General features: G+C 42.6%; 1 protein-coding gene across 1 annotated transcript in view; it reads left to right on the forward strand.

Annotated features, from left to right (window-relative positions):
- STK39 (serine/threonine kinase 39) overlaps positions 1-25,214 on the forward strand; it is a 322,691-nt gene that overhangs the window by 51,653 nt on the left and 245,824 nt on the right. Inside the window, exon 2 of the mRNA XM_027558523.1 lies at positions 15,604-15,716. Within this exon, the coding sequence (XP_027414324.1) occupies positions 15,604-15,716 (113 nt within the window). The remainder of the gene's footprint in view (positions 1-15,603; positions 15,717-25,214) is intronic.

Genomic DNA, 25,214 nt, shown 5'->3' on the forward strand with positions numbered 1-25,214 from the left:
CCAGGAAGTGGGTCAGGCAGATTCTAAACTTTCTACTCCCTTATTAGGAGGTGAGTACTTAGAACCTTTGGGGTCAGTTTGGGGAAGCTGTGTCCCCTCAGTTCAGTACAGTCACTCAGTCCTGTCCAACTCTTTGCAACCCCATGGACTGCAGCACACCAGTCTTGTCCATCACCAACTCCCGGAGCTTGCTCAAACTCAATTCCATAAAATCAGTGATGCCATCCAACCATCTCATCCTCGGTCATCCCCTTCTCCTGCCTTCAATCCTTCCCAGCATCAGGGTCTTTTCAAATGAGTCAGTTCTTCTCATCAGGTGGCCAAAGTATTGGAGTTTCAGCTTCAACATCAGTCCTTGCAATGAACATTCAGGGTTAATTTCCTTTAGAATTGACTGGTTTGATCTCCTTGAAGTCCAAGGAACTCTCAAGAATCTTCTCCAACACCACAGTTCAAAAGCGTCAATTCTTTGGCACTCAGCTTTCTTTATGGTCCAACTCTCACATCCATACATGGCTACTGGAAAAACCATTTCTTGGACTATATGGACCTTTGTTGATAAAGTAATGTCTCTGCTTTTTTTAATATGCTGTCTAGGTTTGTCATAGCTTTTCTTCCAAGGAGCAAGCATTTTTTAATTTCTTGACTGCAGTCACCAACTGCAGTTATTTTGTAGCCCAAGAAAATAAAGTCTGTCACTGTTTCCATTGCTTCCCCATCTATTTGCCTTGAAGTGATGGGACCAGATGTCATGATCTTTGTTATTTGAATGTTGAGTTTTAAGCCAGCTTTTTCACTCTCCTCTTTTACTTTAATCAAGAGACTCTGTAGTTCCTCTTTGTTTTCTGCCATAAGGGTGGTCATCTGCATATCTGAGGTTATTGATATTTCTCCCGGCAATCTTCATTCCAGCTTGTGCTTCATCCAGCCCAGCATTTCTCATGATGTACTCTGCATATAAGTTAAATAAGCAGAGTGATAATATACAGCCTTGACATACTTATTTCCCAAACGGAACCAGTCTGTTGTTCCATTTAACTGTTGCTTCTTGACCTGCATACAGGTTTCTCAGGAGATAGGTAAGGTCGTCTGGTACTCCCATCTCTTTAAAAATTTTCCACAGTTTGTTGTGATCCACATAGTCAAAGGCTTTAGTGTAGTCAATGGAGCAGAAGTAGATGTTTTTCTGGAACTGTCTTGCTTTTTCTATGATCCAGTGGTCTCTGGTTCCTCTGCCTTTTTCTAAATCCAGCTTGAACATCTGGAAATTCTTTGCTCACATACTGTTGAAGCCTGGCTTGGAGAATTTTGAACATTACTTTGCTAGCATGTGAGTAATTGTGCGGTAGTTTGAACATTGTTTGGCATCGCCTTTCTTTGGGATTGGAATGAAAACTGACCTTTTCTAGTCCTGTGGCCACTGTTGAGTTTTCCAAATTTCCTGGCATATTGAGTGCAGCACATTCACAGTATCATCTTTTGAAATAGCTCATCTGGAATTCTATCACCTCCTCCAGCTTTGTTCATAGTGATGCTTCCTAAGGCCCACTTGACTTCACATTCCAGGATGTCTGGCTCTAGGTGAGTGATCACACCATCGTGGTTATCTGGGTCATGAAGATCTTTTTTGTATAGTTCTTCTGTGTATCCTTGCTACCACTTCTTAGTATCTTCTGCTTCTATTAGGTCCCTACCATTTCTGTCCTTTATTGTGCACATCTTTGCTTGAAATATTCCCTTGGTATCTCTAATTTTCTTGAAGAGATCTCTAGACTTTCCCATTCCATTGTTTGGAGAAGGAAATGGCAAACCACTTCAGTAATCTTGCCTTGAGAACCTCATGAACAGTATGAAAAGGCTGTGTCCCCCATGCTTTAGCAATTCAAAGAGGGCTCTGTGGACCAGGTGCATCATATGTATCATTGGGAACACAGAATCTTAAACCCCACCCCAGAACTATGTCAGCATCTACATTTTCACAGGGTATTCAGGTGACCTGCATATCTTTTTAATTCCTGTATAGTCCTAATCTTTGGCTCCAAGAATGAGAGGGCAAGTTGTCCTGAAGTCCTGCCAGGCCCGACCAATGAGAGGGGGATCCTGCAGGAAGACCTGAGTGGTAGGGCCGGTAGAGGCAGGCGCTGACGGCATGCTACTGCTTCCAGGGGTCCCTTCACGGGGCTCTTCTTCAGCTCCTGCTCATGTAGCTGTGCTCTCAGGCCCTGATAGGGTTCCCAGCACACTGCTGTCCCCGTGCCTCTTCTGCTGTCAGTCAGACTGCCTACAGCATCATCTTCCTGCTGCTGGGTGAGACTGCAGCAGGAGAGAGGCAGGGGATGCCCTCTCCCTGTAGGGGTGCCTGTACTTCCCCTTGGGTGATGTAGCTTGGGGGGAACCTCAGGTGACTGAGGAGACCAGATAATTGAATGATTATGAGTGAAGTCAAATCAGACAGAAAGATGGGGAGCAGTGGGTGGCCTTAGTGAAATGGACTTTTTTCCTTCTGTCCTTGAGCTAGGAGAAATTTTTTTAGTTTCTTGCTGCTTCATGGGTGTGGTAGCCAAGGATATTTAATTATTAGAGGAGTGGAGCTGGAACAATGAATCATTTCCCTCCGCATAATTTTCTGTATACCCAGTCACTGGTATCAAGACTACCAGGAGTCAGGTTCGGCGAGGTGGGGTTGAGAAGAAGCAGGCAGGAGCTGGGGCTCTGAGCGAACAGAGGTGACCTCAGGGAAGGGCATTTTTCAGCAGCTTGTAGTCGATCTTGTTTTAGTTTCCATCCGGGTATCTGGGGTAATCATACTGTTGAAAATATTCACAGTCAAAACATAAACACTTTAGTGCCAGGCATGTTTCTTTGTATTATTACATTTGTGTGTATTGTCTCATTTAATATTTACAGCCATCCCGTGAGGTACATATATAACTGCTGCCATTCCCTTTCTGTAATTGAGAAGAAAGAGGCACGCGTGCCAAAGCAACTTGCCCGAGGTCTCATGGCTGGTTGGGCTGTGTGGCTAATTGTGGCTACTCCTAATTTCTGCATGACCAGGAGACACAGAGTGGGGCCATGTTGGGCGTGGAAGTACAGAGTGAACCTTTGAGGAGTGTTAGATGTTAAAAAGGGCCACGATAGAAGCTGTGTTTGTGAACAGAGTGAAACGAGACAAAGCTTTTGTTGGGGGAGCTTGGAGTAGACCCCGTCTTCTGTTGGAGCTGATGCACAGCATACTCCCTTGGCTCCTCATTAAGTGGTGGTCTCTAAACGCTAGACATACCTTTCTAGATCTGGTCTGGTACCCGGCAAACCGTGTTCCTCCTTTGCCTGCTCTTCCCTGTTAAGCTTTGCTAATTGGGGATGCTGGGGGACTCTGGGAGGCTGGAGGAGGGAGAAAGGACTTCATCCTGCTTGCTTCTGGTTCTTTTCAGCTTCCTTCCAGAAAGGGTCTTTCTCGCCCTAGCAGCAGTTGGTTCTGTCCTCCAGCTTCTTTCTACATCCTGGAACCAGCCTCCTGGCATCCCTCAGAGATGCCCACACCAGCCAGTCCTCAGATGTTGACTTCCCAGCCCTCCGTGGACCCTTACTGAGAGGCCCTCCTTGGAGCCCCTGAGGTGTCAGCCCCTGTCCCTCAGAGGTCTGGGTCCCAGCTTTATGGGTCTCCTCCTCTGAACTGCCAGATTCTGATAACCCCATCCCTCCTCTGATTTTCCTGGCTCTTGTGGATGAAGCTGCTTCCTGCAGTTACTGTGGCCCTGATGCCTGCGGAACCAGTTCTTTATACTAGATAATATCTGTTACAAGATTTAGTGTACCTGATTTTCCTAACTGCTTGCTGATAAAATTTCCCAAGACCTGGTGTCCTGGCTGTGGAGGGGGCAGAAAAGCCTACACCCAGTATCCATGGTTTTCAAATTTAAGGATATAGAGAAATTGCTAGAGAAGCTTATTAAAAATGCAGATTCTAGTCTTTCATTTGCAATAATTCTGATTCAATAGATTGGATATAGACTTAAAAATCTGCTTTTTGAACAGATACACACTACTATATAGAAGATAAATAGGCAACAAGGACCTACTGTATTGCACAGGGAAGTATATTCAATATCTTTTAATAATCTATAATGAGGTCGCAAAGAGTTGGACATGACTGTGTGCACACATACACAAATGGAAAAGAATCTGAAAAAGAATACATCTATATAACTGTACACTTTGCTGTACACATGAAACGCTGTAAATCAACTATGCAGTAGTAACTAAATCAGTTCATCATGAAAAAAGAATCTGCATTTTAAGCATCTTTGATATTTCTTAGATGAGTTCAGATATTAATTACTGTGTCTCACAGGCTTTCAGAGAAATCTGCTGAGACTCAGGACTCCTCATGGGGGCTCTTTCTTGGATATGAAGTGAGACTTAGAAACAGACTTTACTTATATTTTCACAACAGGCTGGGGGCTATGGATGTGCTAAATTGAAACCAAGGGGCTGCCCCCAGGTTGTACCCTGACCCCTGGAGGCTGAACACCAAATCATTGTTCAGCCCAACAAGTTCTGATTCAATCAGCTGGAGAGAAGAACTTTCCCCCTAGTCATTATCCACTTGGCCAGCCCTTGGGCTCCAGGTCAGCACCCAGTGAGGGGCATGCCTTTTTGTTATTTATACAAAGGCAGCGTGTCCATGGCTGAGATGGTTAAATGGTACTGACTTTGAAGTAGATACTGGCTCTTCTTTTTGCATTTAGAGCTGTTCCCACTTTTGGGGGCCTTAAGGTTGGAGCAATAAGGAGCTGGAGACCAGGAGACCACCCCCATACCCTGTTTAAATACTGTTTGAGAACCAGGGCACTCATGTCTTTTGGCCTTTACCAGTGGGTGTATCTGTTTATCTGTGTGGATAGCAGTGGACATTCTTTTGTGGAATGTTGGCTTCTATTTGGTTGATTTAATCAGTGAAACGAGTGGGTTTTGCTGGGAGGAGTTGCTACCCCCTCAGAGAAGAACAGGAAGTTTTTCAGTCTTGCTGGATCATGGGGCTTTGAGTTTGCAGGGGGCGAGGACTTCAAAGTGACCTTTTACTGAGTGTAAAAATCCAGCTTGCTCTGTAGGAATGTGGAGTCCAGGGCCTGACGCCGCGTTTCCTAAGATGTATTTGGAGGATTGTCATCAGCCCCTGTCTGTCACCTCTCTACAGTGCGAGGTGTTTTGTATCACCTCTTTTTAATCAAGTGGAATCACTGAAGGCCCTACCCTATTTTAGCCTGCCTCATTTTGCATGATATCTGTATGCTGAGCAGGGGCCAGGGGATCCAGTTTTTAAAAATTGAGGGTCCCAGCCTATTCTGATGGAACATTGCTCTTCGGTCTGAGCTTTGCTGTGACACTCAATACCAGAATGGAAAGGGATGTTCTGCAAATCAGAAATGCTTTCAGGCAGATGGCCTTGCTAGGCTTCTTCCTTGACATTAGCTGCCAGGTCCTCCAACCTCTGCCTACTTACAAACACACGCAGTGAGCAGATGGAGTAAAAATGCTCTGCTTCCTTGCCTTCGGATTGGTTATACAACCTATCTGGGCCTAGACTCCTTTGTATCCAGCCAGCTTTGAGCACAGCTACATAGTAGTCATGTATGGATGTGAGAGCTGGACCATAAAGAAGCCAGAGCACTGAAGAGTCGATGTTTTTGAACTGTGTGCTGGAGAAGACTCTTGAGAATCCCTTGGACTGCAAGGAGATCCAACCTGTCAATTCTAAAGAAAATCAGCCCTGAATATTCATTGTAAGGACTGATGCTGAACCTGCAATACTTTGGCCACCTGATGCAAAGAGCTGACTCATTGGAAAAGACACTGATGCTGGGAAAAATTGAGGGCAGGAGGAGAAGGGGTGGCAGAGGATGAGATGTTTAGATAGCATCATCGACTCAATGGACATGAATTTGAGTAAACTCTGGGAGATAGTGAAGCACAGGGAAGCCTGGTGTGCTACAGTCCATGGGGTTGCAGAGTCAGACACGATTTAGTGACTGAGCAGAACAGAACACCTCCTTTATTTATCTTGTCAACCCAGGGATAGGTTGATGTATGTGCGTTTCGTCCACTTAGCAAGCAGTTATTGAGTATCTCCTGCGTTCCAGGCAGGGCCTCAGTGGAAGGGTTGGTTCTAGAGTCCTAAGACTGTCATGTTAAGTGCTGAGATGAGGCTGTACTGAGTCCTTGAGAGCAGAGAGGAAGTGACTAACTCTGCCTGGAGTTGTTAGAGAAGGCAGCGTCTGAAGAAATGATTCATAGCTAACCCACGGGGTTGGGTTGTCAACCCTCCCCACCCTTCCTCACCCCATCAAAATAGGATGATCTTTTTCTTAAACAATGAATACACTTTCACGGACAGAGAGAGTGTATGTTTTACTCTACATTTCCTGTTGGTCACTGTCAACGTTAGAACTTGAACCTTGAAGCGAGTGCTTTTTAGACTACAGCTGTTCCTCCTTATCCACAGAGGATATTCATTTTCAAGCCCTCCAGTGGATGCCTGAAACAGCGTGTATATATATATATATACACGCTGATTTTTCCTTTACATACCTACCTACGATAAAGCTTAAATTATGAGTTAGGTACTGTAAGAAATTAGTAATAAAATAGAACAATTACAGCAATATACCATAATAAAAGTTAGATGAATGTAATCTCTCTCCCTCTCACAATGTTTTAAAAATTTAACGCCTTTTCCACCTTAAGTAAATACTTATGCACTGTGGTGGCAGTTTGAGGTGAGACAGTGAAATTAGCACAAATTTCTTTTTCCTTCACGATTTCATGGATGGAAGATTACTTCTTACTGTATATCTTAGCAACCTCTGCATTATGATTTTTTTCTTTCCTTATGAAGTTGAGAACTTTCACCTTTTCGCTTAAAGAAAGCACATGACAGCCTGTCTTTGGCAGACCCAAATTGCGGCATCACTACTCTTGCTTTGGGGACATTAGTAAATAAGGCTTTACCTGAACACAGCACTGTGAAACCTTGGCAGTCGATCTGATAACCGAGATGGCTAGGTGATTTACAGGTGGGATATGCTGGACAAAGTGATGATTCAAGTTGAGGGTGGGATGGAGTTGGATTTCATCACACTGCCCAGAATGGCTCAGAATTTAAAACTCCCAAATTGTTTATTTCTGGAATTTTCCATTTAATATTTTCTGACAATGATTGACCTTGGGTAAATACCATCACAGAGAGGGAAACCACAAAAAAGGGGGGAATGGCTGTAACTGATTTTTTTTTTAAGTGGCAAGCAGTCATATTTACAGAGTGATTCTTTTATCTACTGTGTATCTTTAAGAAAACCAAAAATGTCTAGGAGTGAATCGCAGTATGGATCACATTGATTGAGATGCACATTAGAGCCTGATACTTAACAGCTTCTTATCCTATACATACCACTCCTCTTTAGTCAGGTAACTAGACTTTACCTGATCCCTTAATCATAATTTTCTTTATGTTAGATAATCCCAGTCTGCCTTCTGAGTTTAGTAAATGTACAGAATTGTGTAAAATTAAAAAAAAAAAGATTAATTGTTGCTTTAGGTGTAGCTTGAGGTCCAAAGTGAGCATATGATATTAATTCCAATTTGATTCCACACACCAGTTTCCCTCTATCTTCCCTGCAATCAGAGCCCGGGGTGCCTTTTTGTTTTTCTGTGGTTATTATCAGATGGTTCTTGCTGAGCTGCAGGTAAGCCTTGCTTTTCTTCGGTGAGATCTGTGACCTCTAAAGGTTTTAACAAGGTAGGCTTTCCCAGTGAAGGTAGTTTATCCAGGTCAGTGGTGAAATGCAGGTTCATTCACTGAGTAGCCATTTCTCCACCTCACCCTGTTTCGTTTTAAAAATACTTTTATTTGTTTATGTTTTGCCTGTGCTGGGTCTTAGTGGCTGCACAGGCCTTTCTCTAGTTTTGGCTAGCGTGGGCTACTCACTGTAGCAGCTCCTCTTTTGCGGAGCATGGGCTCTAGGGTGTATGGGCTTCAGTAGTTGCAATGCGTGGTCTCGGTAATTGTGGCTCCTGGGCTCTAGAACACAGACTCAACAGTTGTGGCTTCTGGGCTTAGTTGTTCTCCGTATGTGGAATCTTCCCAGACTAGGGATTGAACCCCTATTTCTTGCATTGGCAGACAGATTTTTTAGCCATTAGGAAACCCCTCACCCTGAGCTTGATGATTTTTTAATAGTAAGCTCTAAATCTCCTCCCACAATCCCAGAAAGAGGCTGTACTCACTGGTTCTTTGGACAGAGGCAGAAGGATATAACTCAACCAGCTTGGCTGTTACACAATCCAGGTCACTTAGGAAGGTCACCTGTGTTTGTAGCTGCTTGAGAAATGCGGCCTTGCTGTGCCTGCCCCCTGTACCTGACAGGCAAGCAGTAACATCTGTTTTGCAAAAGAATCTGTCCGCCAAATGGCACCTGACACTTGTCTCACAGTTCCTGTCCTCTGTTTGAGGAGTTTGTGTTTACCGTGTGTTTACTTGGTGTTTGCTGTACCTGGGTTCCTTTCACATAAAACACCTCGAACCACCAAACAGCACTGGTAGTTTTTTCTTTGTGTGAGCTAGCAGGATGAAGTGGATGGCAACATGCTGACCTGTGGTAAGTCAGCGTGGTCCCATGTCCTGAGTACATTCACATATTATGTTGAAACGCAGGAAATGTGACCATTTTGATCTAGAAGAATGACAATTTCATATGGGTAACTGAATAATTTGAAATTTGTACCCATAGGTAAGAAAGGATACATTTTTGAAGCCAACTAGCAGTAACTCTGGAGAAGGCAATGGCACCCCACTCCAGCACTCTTGGCTGGAAAATCCCATGGACGAAGGGGCCTGGTAGGCTGCAGTCCATGGGGTCGCTAGGAGTCGAACACGACTGAGCGACTTCACTTTCACTTCTCACTTTCATGCATTGGAGAAGGAAATGGCAACCCACTCCAGTGTTCTTGCTTGGAGAATCCCAGGGACAGGGGAGCCTGGTGGGCTGCCGTCTACGGGGTCGCACAGAGTCAGACACGACTGAAGCGACTTAGCAGTAGCAGCAGCAGCAGCAGTAACTCAAATACAGGAGGCAAATACAGCCTGTGATGAGCTTTTATATCACTCACAATGTTTTTATATTTTTACACATTAATTGCTAACCTTAATTCAGGAGCTCTCACACAAAATTTTGAATTTGCAACTTGTCTGCAAGAGTCACAGTCTCACCCTGCCCGGCAGGTGATGTCACCTGGTGACAGTGGACCAAGGCAGAGTGGCAGCTGTGTCCCCATGGGGCTCGTGTGTGTGTGTCCATTCATACCCTGGCCAGCTTCTGACCCTCATGTGATCTGACCTGATTGGCCTCTTGGACTATGAGGTTGCTCATGTGATATAAATAGAGCACCTTGAGTAAGATGGATAAAGAGATTTGGAAGAAATTATCAGCTGGACCAAAGTCATTTGTTTTGTTTACTACACACCAGCAGCCAGCCTCTAAAAAGAATGCCTGATACAGCTCTGGACTCTGTTTGCCAAGAAAGACAGCTAAGCAAGCATACTTAAGGAGCTCGCTCATTCATGTGCTAAGAGATGGGCAAACTCTGGTTAAAGCTTTGGCTTGATGCTCTTCATTTGAGTCGGATGTGATGATAGATTGCTTCCCCACCAACCATTCACGTCACAGGCTAATGTTATGCCTTGTTTTGTTTATCTTTTTGCTTTTTAAATCCTGACTTTTATGGAAAGTGACTACTGACCACGTCCTAACTTTAACATGAAAGTTCTTGTCCTCGACTAATGTATATTTTAAAAGTACTAGATGTTTATGCTACATTGTTTGTAAAGGTGGGGGAACTGAACACAAAAGAGAATATTCATCAATTAAAGAAGGGCTGAATGAATTGTGTACATAGACATTGTGAAATGCTGTGTGGTATTAACATAACAAATTGACAGGACACCAGTTGACCCGGAGGGTTTTCCCTGAGGAGAAGTACTAGCTGAGATTTAATTAGTGCTTCCTATGTGGTAGGAAGTACTTTGAAAAAGTACAAAGTACTTTCTCACTTTGATGAAAGTGAAAGTGGAGAGTGAAAAAGTTGGCTTAAAGCTCAACATTCAGAAAACGAAGATCATGGCATCCGGTCCTATCACTTCATGGGAAATAGATGGGGAAACAGTGGAAACAGTGTCCGACTTTATTTTTCTGGGCTCCAAAATCATTACAGATGGTGACTGCAGCCATGAAATTAAAAGACACTTACTCCTTGGAAGGAAAGTTATGACCAACCTAGATAGCATATTCAAAAGCAGAGACATTACTTTGCCAACAAAGGTCTGTCTAGTCAAGGCTATGGTTTTTCCTGTGGTCACGTATGGATGTGAGAGTTGGACTGTGAAGAAAGCTGAGCACCGAAGAATTGATGCTTTTGAACTGTGGTGTTGAGAAGACTCTTGAGAGTCCCTTGGACTGCAAGGAGATCCAACCAGTCCATTCTGAAGGAGATCAGCCCTGGGATTTCTTTGGAAGGAATGATGCTACAGCTGAAACTCCAGTACTTTGGCCACCTCATGCGAAGACTTGACCCATTGGAAAAGACTCTGATGCTGGGAGGGCTTGGGGGCAGGAGGAGAAGGGGACGACAGAGGATGAGATGGCTGGATGGCATCACTGACTTGATGGACATGGGTCTGGGTGAACTCTGGGAGTTGGTGATGGACAGGGAGGCCTGGTGTGCTGCGATTCATGGGGTCGCAAAGAGTCGGACACGACTGAGCGACTGATCTGAAGCTCATCACGCTGTATCAAATGTTAGAAATAATTTATTCTTCTAGTTTCCCAGTTTAGCCCACCTCTTCCTCCTTTTAAACCAGCTGCATCTTCCTGGTAAGCAAAATGAAACTGAGTCCCGACCTGCGGCTGCTTTCCCCAGTATAAACTACGGATGTATTCTGTCTCCATGTTACAGATGGAGAAATGAGTCCTAGAGACAGAGCCTTACGTTTATTGAGTCGCTGTTTTCCAAGGATGTGTTTTCCAGACAATTGTGTTATTTGGTGGTGCAGGTCATTTTATTATGCCTGTTAAGGAAACGGAGGTATAGGTAGGAATAGGCCCAGTATCACTGAACCCTGGGAATCAGAATCAGGATTGGATAGAATCTCTGACCAACCATCCTTTCAAGAGTCTTGAGGGTTACAGAGGCCTACCAGAGGCCCTTCAGTTGAATCTTTTCTCTTAGTGCTATTTGAATTAATTAGGAAGTTTTGGGGGGATCCCCTGGTAGCTCAGCTGCTAAAGAATCTGCCTGCAATACAGGAGACCCTGGTTTGATTCCTGGGCTGGGGAAGATCCCTTGGAGAAGGGACTTGCTACCCACTCCAGTGTTCTGGCCTGGAGAATTCCACAGACTGTATAAGTCCATTGGGTCTCAAAGAGTTGGACACGACTGAGTGACTTTCACTTTCACTTAAGGAAGTTTTTGAGAACTTCTGAGTTGTATAGCATAATTAGCATAGGTGATTGTGACTTTAGAACACACAAGGAAAGTCTTTTGTATGAATCAGTGGGGCTGCCCTAACGAAATACCTTAAGAATGGATGCCTTCAACAACAGAAATTTATTTCTCACTCTGCTGGAGGCTGGGCAGTCCAGTTCAAGGTGCTGGCTGATCTGGTTTCCGATGAGAGCTCTCTTCTCTTCCCTTCCTTTCCTTACCTGTTAAGTGAGGGGTTGGACTCAGTGATGATCTTTGAGGCTCCCTGCACCTCTAATGTTGTTCCTGATCTCTCTTATAGTTGAAGGAAATCTTTGGATTCAAAGTAGACTGTTCCAAATTGTCCAATGAGTGGTTAAATCCTTACGTGAAGTGACAGTTACCTCAGGTTCTGAAGCTTCACATTTATTCTTTATCAACATGAGAAGCTGCCAGCTGTTCTTTAGTCAGCTGTATGTATGAAGCAATAACGGTCCTCTGGTTGTATGGCTCTAATAAAAGATTTTCCCACCACTCCCTCCCCTTTAAAAAAAAAATAAAAGTTTTTATTATTTATTATCAGTTTTTAAAGGTGACTTTCCACCTGTAACTGTTACACAATGTTGACTGTATACCCCATGTTGTACAGTACATCCTTGAAACGATCTTATACCCACAGTTTGTATCTCCCACTTCTCCACCCCTCTGTTGCCCCTCCTCCCCTCCCCACCAGTAACCACTGGTTATATAGCGTAACCTCTATATCTGTGAGTGTACGTCTTTTTTGTTATATTTAGTAGTTTGTTGTATTTTTTAGATTCCACATGTAAGTGATATTGTACAGTATTCATCTTTCTCTCATTTATTTCACTTAACATAATGTCCTCCAAGGCCATTCATGGCGCTTGCTGCAAATGGCAAATTTCTTTTCTTTATGGCTGAGTAATATATCTATTGTGTGTGTGTGTGAGAGAGAGATCTTCCGTCTCCATATATCTGTTGATGGACACTTAGGTTTCTTCCATATCTTGGCAATTGCAAATAATGTTACTATGAACATTGGAGTGCATATATCTTTTAGAGTTAGTGTGTTGGTTTTTTTCAGATACATAACCAGGAGTGGAATTACCAGGTCATATGGTAGTTCTATTTTGAGCTTTTTGAGACACCTCCATACAGTTTTCACAGTAGCTGCACCAATTTACATTCCTATCAACAGTGTACAAGGCTTCCTTCTTCTTCACATCCTTGACAACCTTTTGTGCTCTTTTTGATGATAGCCATTCTGATGGCTATGAGGTGTTATCTCATTTTGGTTTTGATTTGCATTTCCCTGATTATTGGCTGCATTGAGCATCTTTTCATGTGCCCGTAGGCCATCTGCACGTCCTCTTTGGAAAAATGTCTATTCAGTTCTGCCCATTTAAAGTTTTTATTTATTTATTTTAAAATTTATTTTTTTCCCTGCCCATTTATCAGTTTGTTTTTTGATGTTGAGTTGTATGAGCTGTTTATATATTTTGAATATTAACTCCTTTTCAGTCATATCATTTGCAAATGTCTTCTCCCATTCAGTAGTTTGTCTTTTCATTTTGTCAGAGGTATCCTTTGCTGTGCAAAAGCCAACTCAACATCCCTCCCCCTTTATAAAATTCTTCTTTGTGTCCATGTTCTTGCATTTGTCTGTGGAAGCCAGAAGACTTTTATAGTCAAGGACTTAACTGACTCTGAATGGTAGCCCCATATCACATATGCTTATTTTATCCTTTCTGGGAATTTGTTGTCTTCTTTCCTGTTTTCCAGTTTTCCCAGTTTGAAAATGGTCTGAGATGTGGATGGAGAATGGAGGGGTGGGACTGGGGGGAGTTTTGTAATAGATAGGGCTGAGCTTCCCATCAGCAGCTCGTTAAAAGTGTTTGTTGATGTCTCTGCTGGGTACCAGGCCCAGTGCTAACTAGCTACTTATCACTTTCTCTGTGGGCTCCCTTCAGCGACGGGCTCTTGTTCTGGAGACCTTGACTGGAAAATGCACTCTGCTATCAGCAGGGCTCTTTGTAGTGTTTGGCTCTGGTATCTGGAACATTCTGGATTGAGCCCAGCATGCTGTAATCTGCACGCTGGTGAGGTTGATCCAGTGGGACTTGGAGTAACAGTTGATGGAGAAGCACTGAGGTAAGGGAGAGGGTGGTGGTGGTGGTTTACTTACTCAGGCGTGTCTGACTCTTTGTGACCCCATGGACTGTAGTCCATCAGGCCCCTCTGTCCATGGGATTCTCCAGGCAAGAATGCTGGAGTGGGTTTGTCATGTCCTCCTCCAGGGGATCTTCCCAACCCAGGGATCAAACCAGAGTCTCCTGCATTGCAGGCAGATTCCTTACCACTGAACCACCAACTGACGAATTGATCATTCTGAGAACTGAGAACTGAGCTCTAGAGAGAGTGTGGCTCACTCAGACCCTCCCTCTAGGTTGATTCTCTTGTCTCTAACAATATAGGACAATGTAGAAGATATTTTCTTAGCAATGGCAAAACAAGGCTGCAAGGGAAAAGTGTGCTTCTGGCTTGTGGGTAGAAGGAAAAAAGCATGGACCTGGGAGTATGGCAGACCTGACTCAGACCCTGGCTCAGGTACTTGTTAGCTGTGGGGGTCCCAGTTTTCTCACATGTAAAACGAGGCTATTAACAACAACAACAACAAAATGCACAGGCTTGTAACAACAATTATACAAGGAAAATGCCGACTGTATAGTGGGTGATCAGTATATGTGGATTTACTCCACTGGTGAACACAGGTGGGGCTTCCTGCAACAGAATCCTTGAAGTTGGAGACCTGTCTTTGGAGCATTTGGGTGACCTGATGGGTCACCAGGTCAGGGGGCCAGAGCTGATGGTGAGACCACAGGGCAGAACCTTTGCACCAAAGACACTCATTTGGGCACTTTGGTCGGGGTGGGGAAGCCTTGATTTGCACGGGAAATGTCATGCCTCTATCTCACATGTATCAGGATAGCTGATACTGGTCTCTCCTCTTTTTTGACAAAAATAATCTCCCCTCCCCCATTTGGATGATATTTAGCAACTCATTTGGGAAAAAGTACCCAAAGGAAAACTTGAAGGAGAAGACGGTCATATCCGCCCCCTTTTGCACAGGCTGTTTCTCTTCTTGGCAGTCTTGCAGTGGGAGAAGATATATGTGATGAGAATGAGATTTTTGATATTCTTTGCAGAATTGAGATGCCTTAACCTGGAGGTCTTTTTGCCCCTTCGGAATATAAATTCGATTAGAAGCTCTTTGTGCTCTGCCACAAGTCATTACACGTCTACATTTTGTTCTTATAAAATATGGATAATGACATGACTCTGTCTCCTAGGAGTTTGAGTGCATTAGCTAATGATCATGAAACCTTAGAAATGGGAAATGCATATGAATGCTGAGAGCTTTTGTAATTACAGGTTTGCATCATTTTGCTTGGCATCCTTGAAGAGGCCTGCTTTCAACATGAGAATACTCGGGTTGATTCCTGTTCTTCTAATTGTAGAGCAAGCTTGAAAGAGATAAACTCAGAGAGTGTTCAGAGCAGAGAAGTCATAGCATCTGGTGGAAGCCCTCAAGTAGCTTAGGCTGGAGTGGTTTGGTTTGCGCTGAAGTGGGAGAAGAGCTTGAGATATTGTAGTCATCACAATGAGAAAATGCCAGTACCCGAGGATGGTAATGGCTTCCACGCAGGGTTGTAATGAAATGCTCATGTCCTTTATTCTTGTGACATCAGATATATTATTTTCTCAGCCTTTATTCTAGGCAGCCGTGAACACGCTGTATTGCAGTGGGCTGTTTTGATGTGGGTCACCTTCCTGGATTGTTAAGCCTCTGGAGTGTAGATACTGTCTTTGTATCCTCTAGAAAAATCCAGATTTTCCTTTATCTCATCCAGATAATTATTTTCGAACGTAAGAAACTCTTTAAAAGGATGTCAGATGGTAATGGGTTGAATACCCAAGTTACAGAAACTTAAAAAAAAAAGAATTTATGTGGGTAATCTGACAGTGTGCCATTTGACAGCTGACGTTGTTTTCATTTCCTTTCAGGCAGTGGCGCTACAGCTGTGGTTCAGGCTGCTCTATGCAAACCCAGGCAAGAACGTGTAGCAATAAAGCGGATCAACTTGGAAAAATGCCAGACCAGCATGGATGAACTATTAGTAAGTCAAAGTGAATGGGATATTGCTGGTTGCTTTTCTTATCTTATGTAGAGATGGGCCGGAGAAGCAGGAGAGGAGAGAGCAGAGGCCACTTGATGTTTTCTCCCATTTGGACACATGTATTTCTTGGAAAGCAGCCCACCTGGCTTTTTCCTCCTTATGACTGTGTTGTGTAATATACAGCTTACTTTGCTTTGACAAATAGAATTTTACTCAGTCCTCATAATCCCCAGGTGGGGATGGTCTCAGTGTTGACACGGCTTTATGAAATGAGGGAATAGGCTCAGATGACCTAAGGTCACGTTATACTGAATTGGATGACGAGCTTCTGGCCCTCCGTCTCGAGTCGTACACAAAGAGGAATTACTCCCTAAACAATTTGCTGGCCCTTCTGGCTTTCATAAATCACAAAATCTCCTATAAATTTCAGTTATTCAAAAATACCACAGGGTAGCTTGCATTCCTATTGGCGAATGAGAAGAGTTTTTTTTTTTTTTTTGGTACAGGCCAACTTGTACTTCTTCTCAGTAAAGTATGTTACATAAATAACTGGAGCTTGTCAGTGTGGCTGTGACTATAGTAGCACTGGTTGGTTGGAGGATCATTTGCTTTGGATTTAGCTGACTCATTATTAAATGAACAGCTTGGCAAATGGTTATTAGTTGCCCGGCAAACTGTGAAGGGTTTGAGAGTTTAATCTCATAAATATAGTTGTCATTCCACCTGCCAATTTTCTTTTTTTTTTCCTTTTGGTCATTTGTTTGAGGATAATGGAAAACTGCAGTGGAGGAGTTGACTGATTGGTTATCCCACCACTAATCCCAGGACAAATATTAGTCCAATAGCTTCATACAAGCTACAAAGTATAATGACAGTTGGCTCCAAATGAAGAGGCCTTTTGTCATAGTCTACATTGGGAATGGAATGTCATTAACAAGAGCCTTTTGTCTTTACTCAGAATATAGCTTTTATTTCAGGCATAATTACAGTACACTATAGTATAAATTAAGTACAAGGATAAAGCTGTACTTTTCCAGATCGGTTTGGTCTTACATTTTAAATCAGGCTCCATAAAGCATAGTTTTCGCTGGGATTGAAACAACAGATTGCTGGCTAAAAGTTCAATTAAAGGAAGGGGGCTTCCACAATTTAATTAAAAAAAAATTTTTTTTTTTTTTTGCATACATTTAGCACTTTTACCCTCCTCAGAATTTCAGCTCTGCTCTGCTCTTACTGAAATTATTACTGCATACTTCTGTTGCATGCTATCACGGTGACCAATAAAACTGTCTTTGTCATCTGACCAGTTTTCAAGGTCACTTTCTGGCATGGAAAAAGCTTTAAACAAACTGGAGAGAGCTGTGTCCTGCCTTTGCCACTAATTTTTTTTTTTTTAGTCAAATTACCTAACAGCTCTGCACCATGTAAAGAGAATTGAATCACAAAATCTCTAAGATCCCATTGTTTGTTGCCATTGTTCAGCTACTAAGTCATGTCTGACTCTTTGTGACCCCATGAACTGCAGCACACCAGGCTTCCCTGTCCTTCACCATCTCCCAGAGTTTGCTCAAGCTTGTGTGCATTGAGTCGGTGATGCCATCCAACCGTCTCATCCTCTGTCATTCCCTTCTCTTCCCCTCAATCTTTCCCAGCATCAGGGTCTTTTCCAGGATCCCATTAGGAGTCTCAAATTCTGTGGCTATACTAGGTACATAATAATTTTTTAAAGATCTACGCCCTGTTTGGAAATATTACTCTTGAATTTGCCTATGGCAGTTGTATTGGATTATGGAGTTCTGTTGGAGGTCTCACAGTCATCTTTTTGCCACCAGCAGAATATTTAGACAGAATATGTACAAGGCTTGTATGTACTTGTATCTGATAGTTCTGGAACCAGCCTTCAGGGCTGATGCTGTGGTCTCTGGTTTCTAACAAGCCCTCAGTTGCCCAAAAGAAGGCAGTGGCAACCCACTCCAGTACTCTTGCCTGGAAAATCCCATGGACGGAGGAGCCTGGTAGGCTGCAGTCCACGGGGTCACAAAGAGTCAGACATGACTGAGTGACTTCACTTTCACTTTTCACTTTCACGCGTTGGAGAAGGAAATGGCAACCCACTCCAGTGTTCTTGCCTAGAGAATCCCAGGGACGGGGGAGCCTGGCGGGCTGCCGTCTACGGGGTCGCACAGAGTCGGACATGACTGAAGCGACTTAGCAGCAGCAGCAGTTGCCCAAAGTCTCCATGTTTTCCCGCTGCTGACTTTTTATCAACAGTCGGCTGCCAGTGATGACACCTAGGTAAGGGCTCTACTGGAGGCACCAGGACTACTGTCGTTCCAGGCCCTTTTCTCTATTACCTGGGACCAGGAACCATATCAGTGTCATTTGGAGTGACTCCTCATTTAGCCAGAGCTGTCAGTGTAAGGACTAGAGCTTTTCTAGCTTAGTGCTTGGCTACATTAACCTGAAGTTTTAAGATTTACAAGTTTGCTTGTTAGCAGTTAATTTTTTCTTTCGTTTTCTACCTGCTCCCATGCCCATGTTGTGTTAATGGAATTTAGCATAATTATCTATTTTTCACTTTAAAGGATGTTTGATTTGTTGCTCTAATCTTTCCTTAATTTTGAGTCTTTGGCCTTTTGATGTCTTGATATTTCTAGGGATGGAGGGAACGGCTATGGTTCTGTAGGACACACAGCTCCCAGGTTCTCTGCGAGCAAAAAGAAATAGAACTGACAGTGTAGGCTCCTGCTGTTGCCAGGCTTTTGTGGTGGCCGAGCTCTCGGCACATGACTCGTGCGGAGCAAAGTTGCTGTAATCCTTTCAATGTCTAATCCTGCTGCTGCTCGCGCTTTTATTATCTCTGTGGGTTCACATTTTGGCAGTGTCTGGACATCCGCTATCCTAATAATCCTTTAATTCCGTGAGTGTGTGTGTATTATATACAGGTCAGTGCTCGGCGTCATTTCACAAACTGTGTCATGTGTTAACTGGAAACCATTGTTCTTTCAAGAAACAACGGCCACTGGAATCCTTATCTTGTGGGAGTGTTATGTCATGGAAGTCACAATTACCAGCTATTTGCTGGCTACTGGAACAGCTGCCTCCCTTGCTGAAGCTCTGTCAACCTCCCACGCCTGCTGTCTGCCCTGCCCCTACCCACCAGCCCTGACTCCCGTAGTAAGCCGGATTTATCCTCACAGGTTGACTGTGATGGCGGAGAATGGTTTGGACAACTGGCCCTGGACTTTGCTTCTTTATGTGATGGAGGCGCTCTGTAGATTTTTGCATGGTTGTGAAGTTTATTCACGGTTTGACTGAAGATTTAAGTGGTCATGATTTCCTTTTTTTTTTTTTTTAATTTATTTTTAAAGTAAATGGAAGTATTGTAGTAAAGTATTGAAGTATTATAGTAAAATTATTTTTAAAGTCATATTGAAGTATTATGATTTCTGGGCTTCCCTGGTGGCTCAGCTGGTAAAGAATCCACCTGCAATGCGGGAGACCTGGGTTCCATCCCGGGTTGGGAAGATCCCCTGGAGAAAGGAACAGCTACCCACTCCAGTATTCTGGCCTGGAGAATTCCATGAACTGTATAGTCCATGGGGTCACCAAGAGTTGGACATGACTGAGCGACTTTCATTTTTCATTATGATTTCTAAAGCAAAGTGATCTTTAGTATCACTTCTGAGAGTGAAGGGAGGAAAAGAAATGTTCAATGAGATCACTGGTGCTAAATAATTGGTAATTTAAGTAAAAATTATGTTCTTCAAATGAGTACTGTGATATCCTCAGAGATTCTAATTATTTGGTAAATACCTGAGTTTCTACGAGCTTCCCAGGTGGCACTAGTGGTAAAGAACTTGCCTGCCAATGCAGAAGAGACACTGGTTCAATCCCTGATTTGGGAAGATTCTCTGGAGAAGGGCATGGCAACCCACTCCAGTACTCTTGCCTGGAGAATCCCATGGACAGAGGAGCCTGGCGGGTTACAGTCCATAGCATTGCACAGTTAGACACAACTGAAGCAACTTAGCACACACACACACATGAGTTTCTACATTGTGCTTAGGCCCACAAAAAGGATGAGTTTTGGGGGTATACGTGGGAGGACAAAGGTATGTGCTCACTAAAAATTCATTTTGACAAAAATTAGATTAGAGCACCCTTAAATGTTTTCCTTGGCATGAATAGCATTTAACCTTCTCAATCTAAACTAATTTTCTATGCATTCTTGTGAATTTTCATTTGTGTTTTTGGCTTTGGTCTTTAACTACATCCTAATCTCTCTGGGTATGATGGTCTTGGTTGTTAATTTTCCAGGAGCTTAGGAGTGTTACTGGTCTGTTCTATATTCTTAACCATCCCAACCTGGATATGTTGATAATGCTGAGATTTGTTATCCCACATTTGTTGTTAACTCCATATTTGTTAATCCCACTCCAGTATAAATGACTAATTATAATTAGTGTAACACCCTCTGGGAGATAGTTACAGTTTTAGAGCAGAGCTCGTTAACTCCATAGTTAGGAAAACCTTACTAGATGCTGGGCCCTGGACTAGGTGGTGGGAAAACAAAAGAGAGTCTTCTTTTTTGTGGAGCCCGGGACTAGCCAATGAGTCTCTTCATATTTGCATTGGGTTGGTGAGATGTTTGAGTGAGGAATATCTTTCTGCACTTTTCCTTCTTCTTGTCTAGAAACAGTTTATCAGATTGATAGGCAGATTCTCTAATGTGTACCCCACTGAGGAAGTTTTTGCTTTCCAGTAGGAATTTAAAGTTTCCTAAGTGGGTCTGACCCACAGTCATGCAGACTAGTATATTCTGGTTAAGGATGGCCTTGGGGTTTTCTTGAAGAAACTTGGTTCTTCAGTTTGTGGTCAACCTCAGAGGTCAGGGATGCTACTCGAGGGCACTCTTGGCTTCCCTTAAAACTCATTACATAAGTGAAGCATTAATCTGCTTGAGTCCTTTTCAGTCTCTGTCACCAGATGACAATTCCATAGATGTGACACGGCCCTTTCTTTTATTTACCCTAAATCCTACATTTTTTAGCCTCTGGAACACACTCTTCTTTAGTTTTACCCAAGGATTGATGAATGTTTTGGTTCATCACCTTGTTTGACATTTTGATCCTTAGACTTTAATCAATCATATCTTTCTCAACTTTTTTCCTCTAGACTAGAATTCTCGTATTTTCAGTCTGTCCTTGGTACTGAGTCACAGAAAAGTCAGTACCATTTTCTCATTCTTTCATATACATCACATCTTATAGTTTAATTCTTAGGGGCAGGAGTGCCTTAGGTGTAGGAAAAATCATGGCCCTGGAATTGGGCAAAATGCTTATTTCGTCTTTTTTTAAAGAAATGTATGTGTTTATTTTAGTTTTTCGGCCGTTCCAGGTCTTAGTTGTGGCATGGTGAACTTTTTGTTACAGCGTGTGGGATCTAGTTACCTGCCCAGGAATCAAACCCAGGCCCCCTGCACTGGCAGCGCAGAGTCTTAGTCATTGGACCACTAGGGAAGCCCCCAAAGTGCTTATTTCTTAAAAATAAAAGAAGGAAAAAAATGTCTAGTTAACTGATTATATTATACAAAACTGATTATATTACACATTTTCCAGAAATCTATGGGGATGGCAAAAGTGAAGTATAAAAAAAGAGAGACACAACTGAAGTTGTATTCAAACTGGGAATATTTTCACCATTTTGTCCTACTCTGAAAATACATATATGTTCTGGGTCTCTTTGTTACCAAACACATAAGTCCAGAAATCTGAGTGGCCTTGTAATGTTAATTTCTCCTTATTTTTCTTTTTCTTTTTTTAAAAGGATGTTAAAACATTTAGGCAAGCCGTTTCTAACAAGTGCATAAGAATCAGTCAGTTCACTCGCTCAGTCGTGTCCGACTCTTTGCGACCCCATGAATTGGAGCATGCCAGGCCTCCCTGTCCATCACCAACTCCCGGAATTCACCCAAACTCGTGTGTCGAGTCGGTGATGCCATCCAGCCATCACATCCTCTGTCGTCCCCTTTTTCTCCTGCCCCCAATCCCTCCCAGCATCAGGGTCTTTTCCAATGAGTCAACCCTTCGCATGAGGTGGCCAAAGTATTGGAGTTTTAGCCTCAGCATCAGTCCTTCCAATGAACACCCAGGACTGGTCTGCTTTAGAATGGACTGGTTGGATCTCCTTGCAGTCCAAGGGACTCTCAAGAGTCTTCTCCAACACCACAGTTCAAAAGCATCAATTCTTCGGTGCTCAGCTTTCTTCAAAGTCCAACTCTCACATCCATACATGACTGCTGGAAAAACCATAGCCTTGACTAGACGGACCTTTGTTGGCCAAGTTATATCTCTGGTTTTTAATATGCTATCTAGGTTGGTCATAACTTTCCTTCCAAGGAGTAAGCGTCTTTTAATTTCACGCCTGCAGTCACCATCTGCAGTACAGTGAATACTTCAGTGTAAATTCAATTAGGATATTTAATTAGCTGAATCAGCTACGATAAAACTTTAAAATTGTTTCCAAAGTGAAATTTTCTCTAGCCAAATCATACATATTCCTAAGCAAATGTAACTTTAGAGCTGTAAAAATAAATTACTTTTGCGTATATAATAGTCTCCAATTCCTTATAAATGGTATGTCTTCAGTTTATCCAAAAATTTCCCATTTCTGGTCCTGCCCTCAGTTGGACTATATTTGAGTAAAGCATGGACACAAATCATATGAAAATAATTACAAAGTCAAATGGGCAAGGGGCACATGACAGTATAAAATTTGATATTCGAGACTGAAATCCTCAGAACAGTACTATATTCAGCAATGTGGGCTTGTATTTTAATGCTATTCCCTTGATATAAAAGATTTTACAAGAAACAGACAAATGCAATTTGTTACCACATATGTCAAAGGATGTGCTGGGATATGAATCATTAATTTACTAATTAGAAAGTTCTTCAGTTCAAAAAGAATGAAAAATACTTTCACTGATACAATAGACAAAACACACACATGCACATTATAGCTTCCAGTTTTTTAAGCTGATGTCCTCAATCCAGTATAATGTATAATTTTTGTCTATAATAAAAAGACTTGCAAAAATATTTTGTAATTGTGTTAACAGTTATAGAGATTAAGTTCAAATGCACCAGAAGAAATTTTTTCTTAATTTTTAAAAATCTCAATTTACAAAAACAAAACTCTTCTGACAAGAGAAACTGCTTAGAGGTCCCCAAATACTATAATTAAACATTAAAAGAATGAGAGAAACCTATGTCAGGTAATAGGAGATAACTATTCTACTAAATGAACATTAGGCAAAATAAATATCTAGCTTTATTCTCCAAAATAAGCTACAAATCATAGCTAATTCATTCCTCTAGAGAGGAAGGCAGTTGTGGAAAGAAGGAGGGAGCCTGTGCAGGGCAGGGTTGGCGGGGAAGGTGGAGTGGAAGTATGGAAGGAAATGCAGATCAAGAGAAGCGAAATAATCAATAAAATCACACTAGAGCAGAAAGCAAAATGAGACCAAGGCTTCATTCTGAGGAAAGTGAGCTCATGTTACTTAAACACACTGTCAGTGAGAGCAAAATACCTTTATAAAGATGATACAGGGAGAGAAGGGCAAATGCCAGAATTTTTCTAGTTCAAGACTGAGAAATTTTTTCATTATGTACACAGGAGAAACAGATGGCGCTCTGTGTACCCAAACCTACGAATTTACAGTGAATTTTTATTGTTACACCACAATACTGGAGTGATTTGACACTACCCCAAATTGTAAAGCACAATTTACTAGTAATTAGTGTTTCTATTTAAATGATCTTAAAAGGGGATTTCATTTAAAAAATTAATTTTTAAATTCATAGAATCATAGAACTTTTGGTGGTGGAAATACATTTTTGCCATCGAGTATACTTTCTTACTGAACAGTTGAGGAGGCTGAGGGCCAGAAGTGGAAGTGATTCATCCCAAGTCTAGTTCCCAGGTGGAGAACGCAGGCCATCTGACCCAGGAAGCAACCAGCCCTCTGTCACAAGTTTCAGTATTCCTCACTGGTGCAGTTGTTTTTTGAAATGATTTTGCTCACATCTGTCACCCACCACAAACTAAAATATTTTAATAATCATGACATTATTTTCATGGTGGGAGTTGGTGATGGACAGGGAGGCCTGGCATGCTGCAGTTCACGGGGTCGCAAAGAGTCGGACGCAACTGAACTGAACTGATGTTATCATCTTATTTTGGTTATTTCCACAGTTAATTAAGCTGCCTCTGAAAGAGAAGGACTCGGAAACACTGAAGGAGAAGGCTGGAGAGAGATTGGTGGGGTTTCTGCTACTATTCCCTGGCAAAACCCCAGACTGTAGTTGTACCCAGGGTAGGCCACACAAAACAAAAAGATATGTTTCACTTCCCATTCTCGTCATTTGGTGATGAAGCCAAATGTAGCCGTGGTGTTGAAAGCTGGCCTGGAGGTTTCCAGCAGCATAAATTGGCCAAAAGGAAAGAGTCTCTGTGTTTCTGTTTTTAATGAAGTCTTCGACTTTACTTTCCCCAGTAGTCCCAGTCATGGACCATTAAAGGCTCAAACAGCGGTTGTTGATAGCTCAGCCTGGTTCGGATTCCTGATGGCCAGCTTTAGAGCTTTCAGAACCCATGAGGCGTCCTTGTTACTGTTTGCCGAAGAACTTTTTCAGTCAGCTCTGAAAGAAAATGGCTCTTCCCCATTGAGTTTGCCTGTGTGATTTCAATATCACTCCTTTCTTCTTTGCTTTCTTTCCTTGTTAACTATTTCAGCAACTTCTTCATTTTTAAGCAAAATTCTGTAGTTTTTTTTTTTTTTTTTTTTTAAGACCAGTTTTTGCAGAAGGCTCATTGTCATGATGTCATAACCAAGCACAGAGGCCCAGAGATGGAAGTTGTGTTCTGTGGGAAGGAGCTATTTACCCGTTGTGATTTCTCTGCTGATCTCCCGGGGTTTTCCAGACCTCCACCTCCTCTGACACTTGACCTTTTACAACTGCTCTTTTTAGTTTACGCCCCTGGTGGCTCAGACAGTTAAGCGTCTGTCTACAATGCGGGAGACCTGGGTTCGATCCCTGGGTCGGGAAGATCCCCTGGAGAAGGAAATGGCAATCCACCCCATTTCTGTTGCCTGGAAAATCCCATGGACAGAGGAGCCTGGTAGGCTACAGTCCATGGGGTTGCAAAGAGTCGAACACGACTGAGTGACTTCACTTTCACTTTCCACAGACGTGATTAAGGCTGTCACAAAATGTGATTCCTTTTCCTAAATCTTGCATGTGTTTTTCCCTGACTTCAAAATACCCAGACCTTCCCATTTCTAATCTTGTCTTCAGTTTGACTGTACTTGGATAAATAAGTACTAAATCATAGAAAAATAAAACTAACTGGCGAGGCACACTGGTTGATATATTCATAAATAGTACAGGTCAGAATATTTGACTTAACTCTTCCTTGAGTGGGTTTTTCTTC

The sequence above is a fragment of the Bos indicus x Bos taurus genome, chromosome 2 (genome assembly GCF_003369695.1).
Source record: "Bos indicus x Bos taurus breed Angus x Brahman F1 hybrid chromosome 2, Bos_hybrid_MaternalHap_v2.0, whole genome shotgun sequence".
Classification (NCBI taxonomy): domain Eukaryota; kingdom Metazoa; phylum Chordata; class Mammalia; order Artiodactyla; family Bovidae; genus Bos; species Bos indicus x Bos taurus.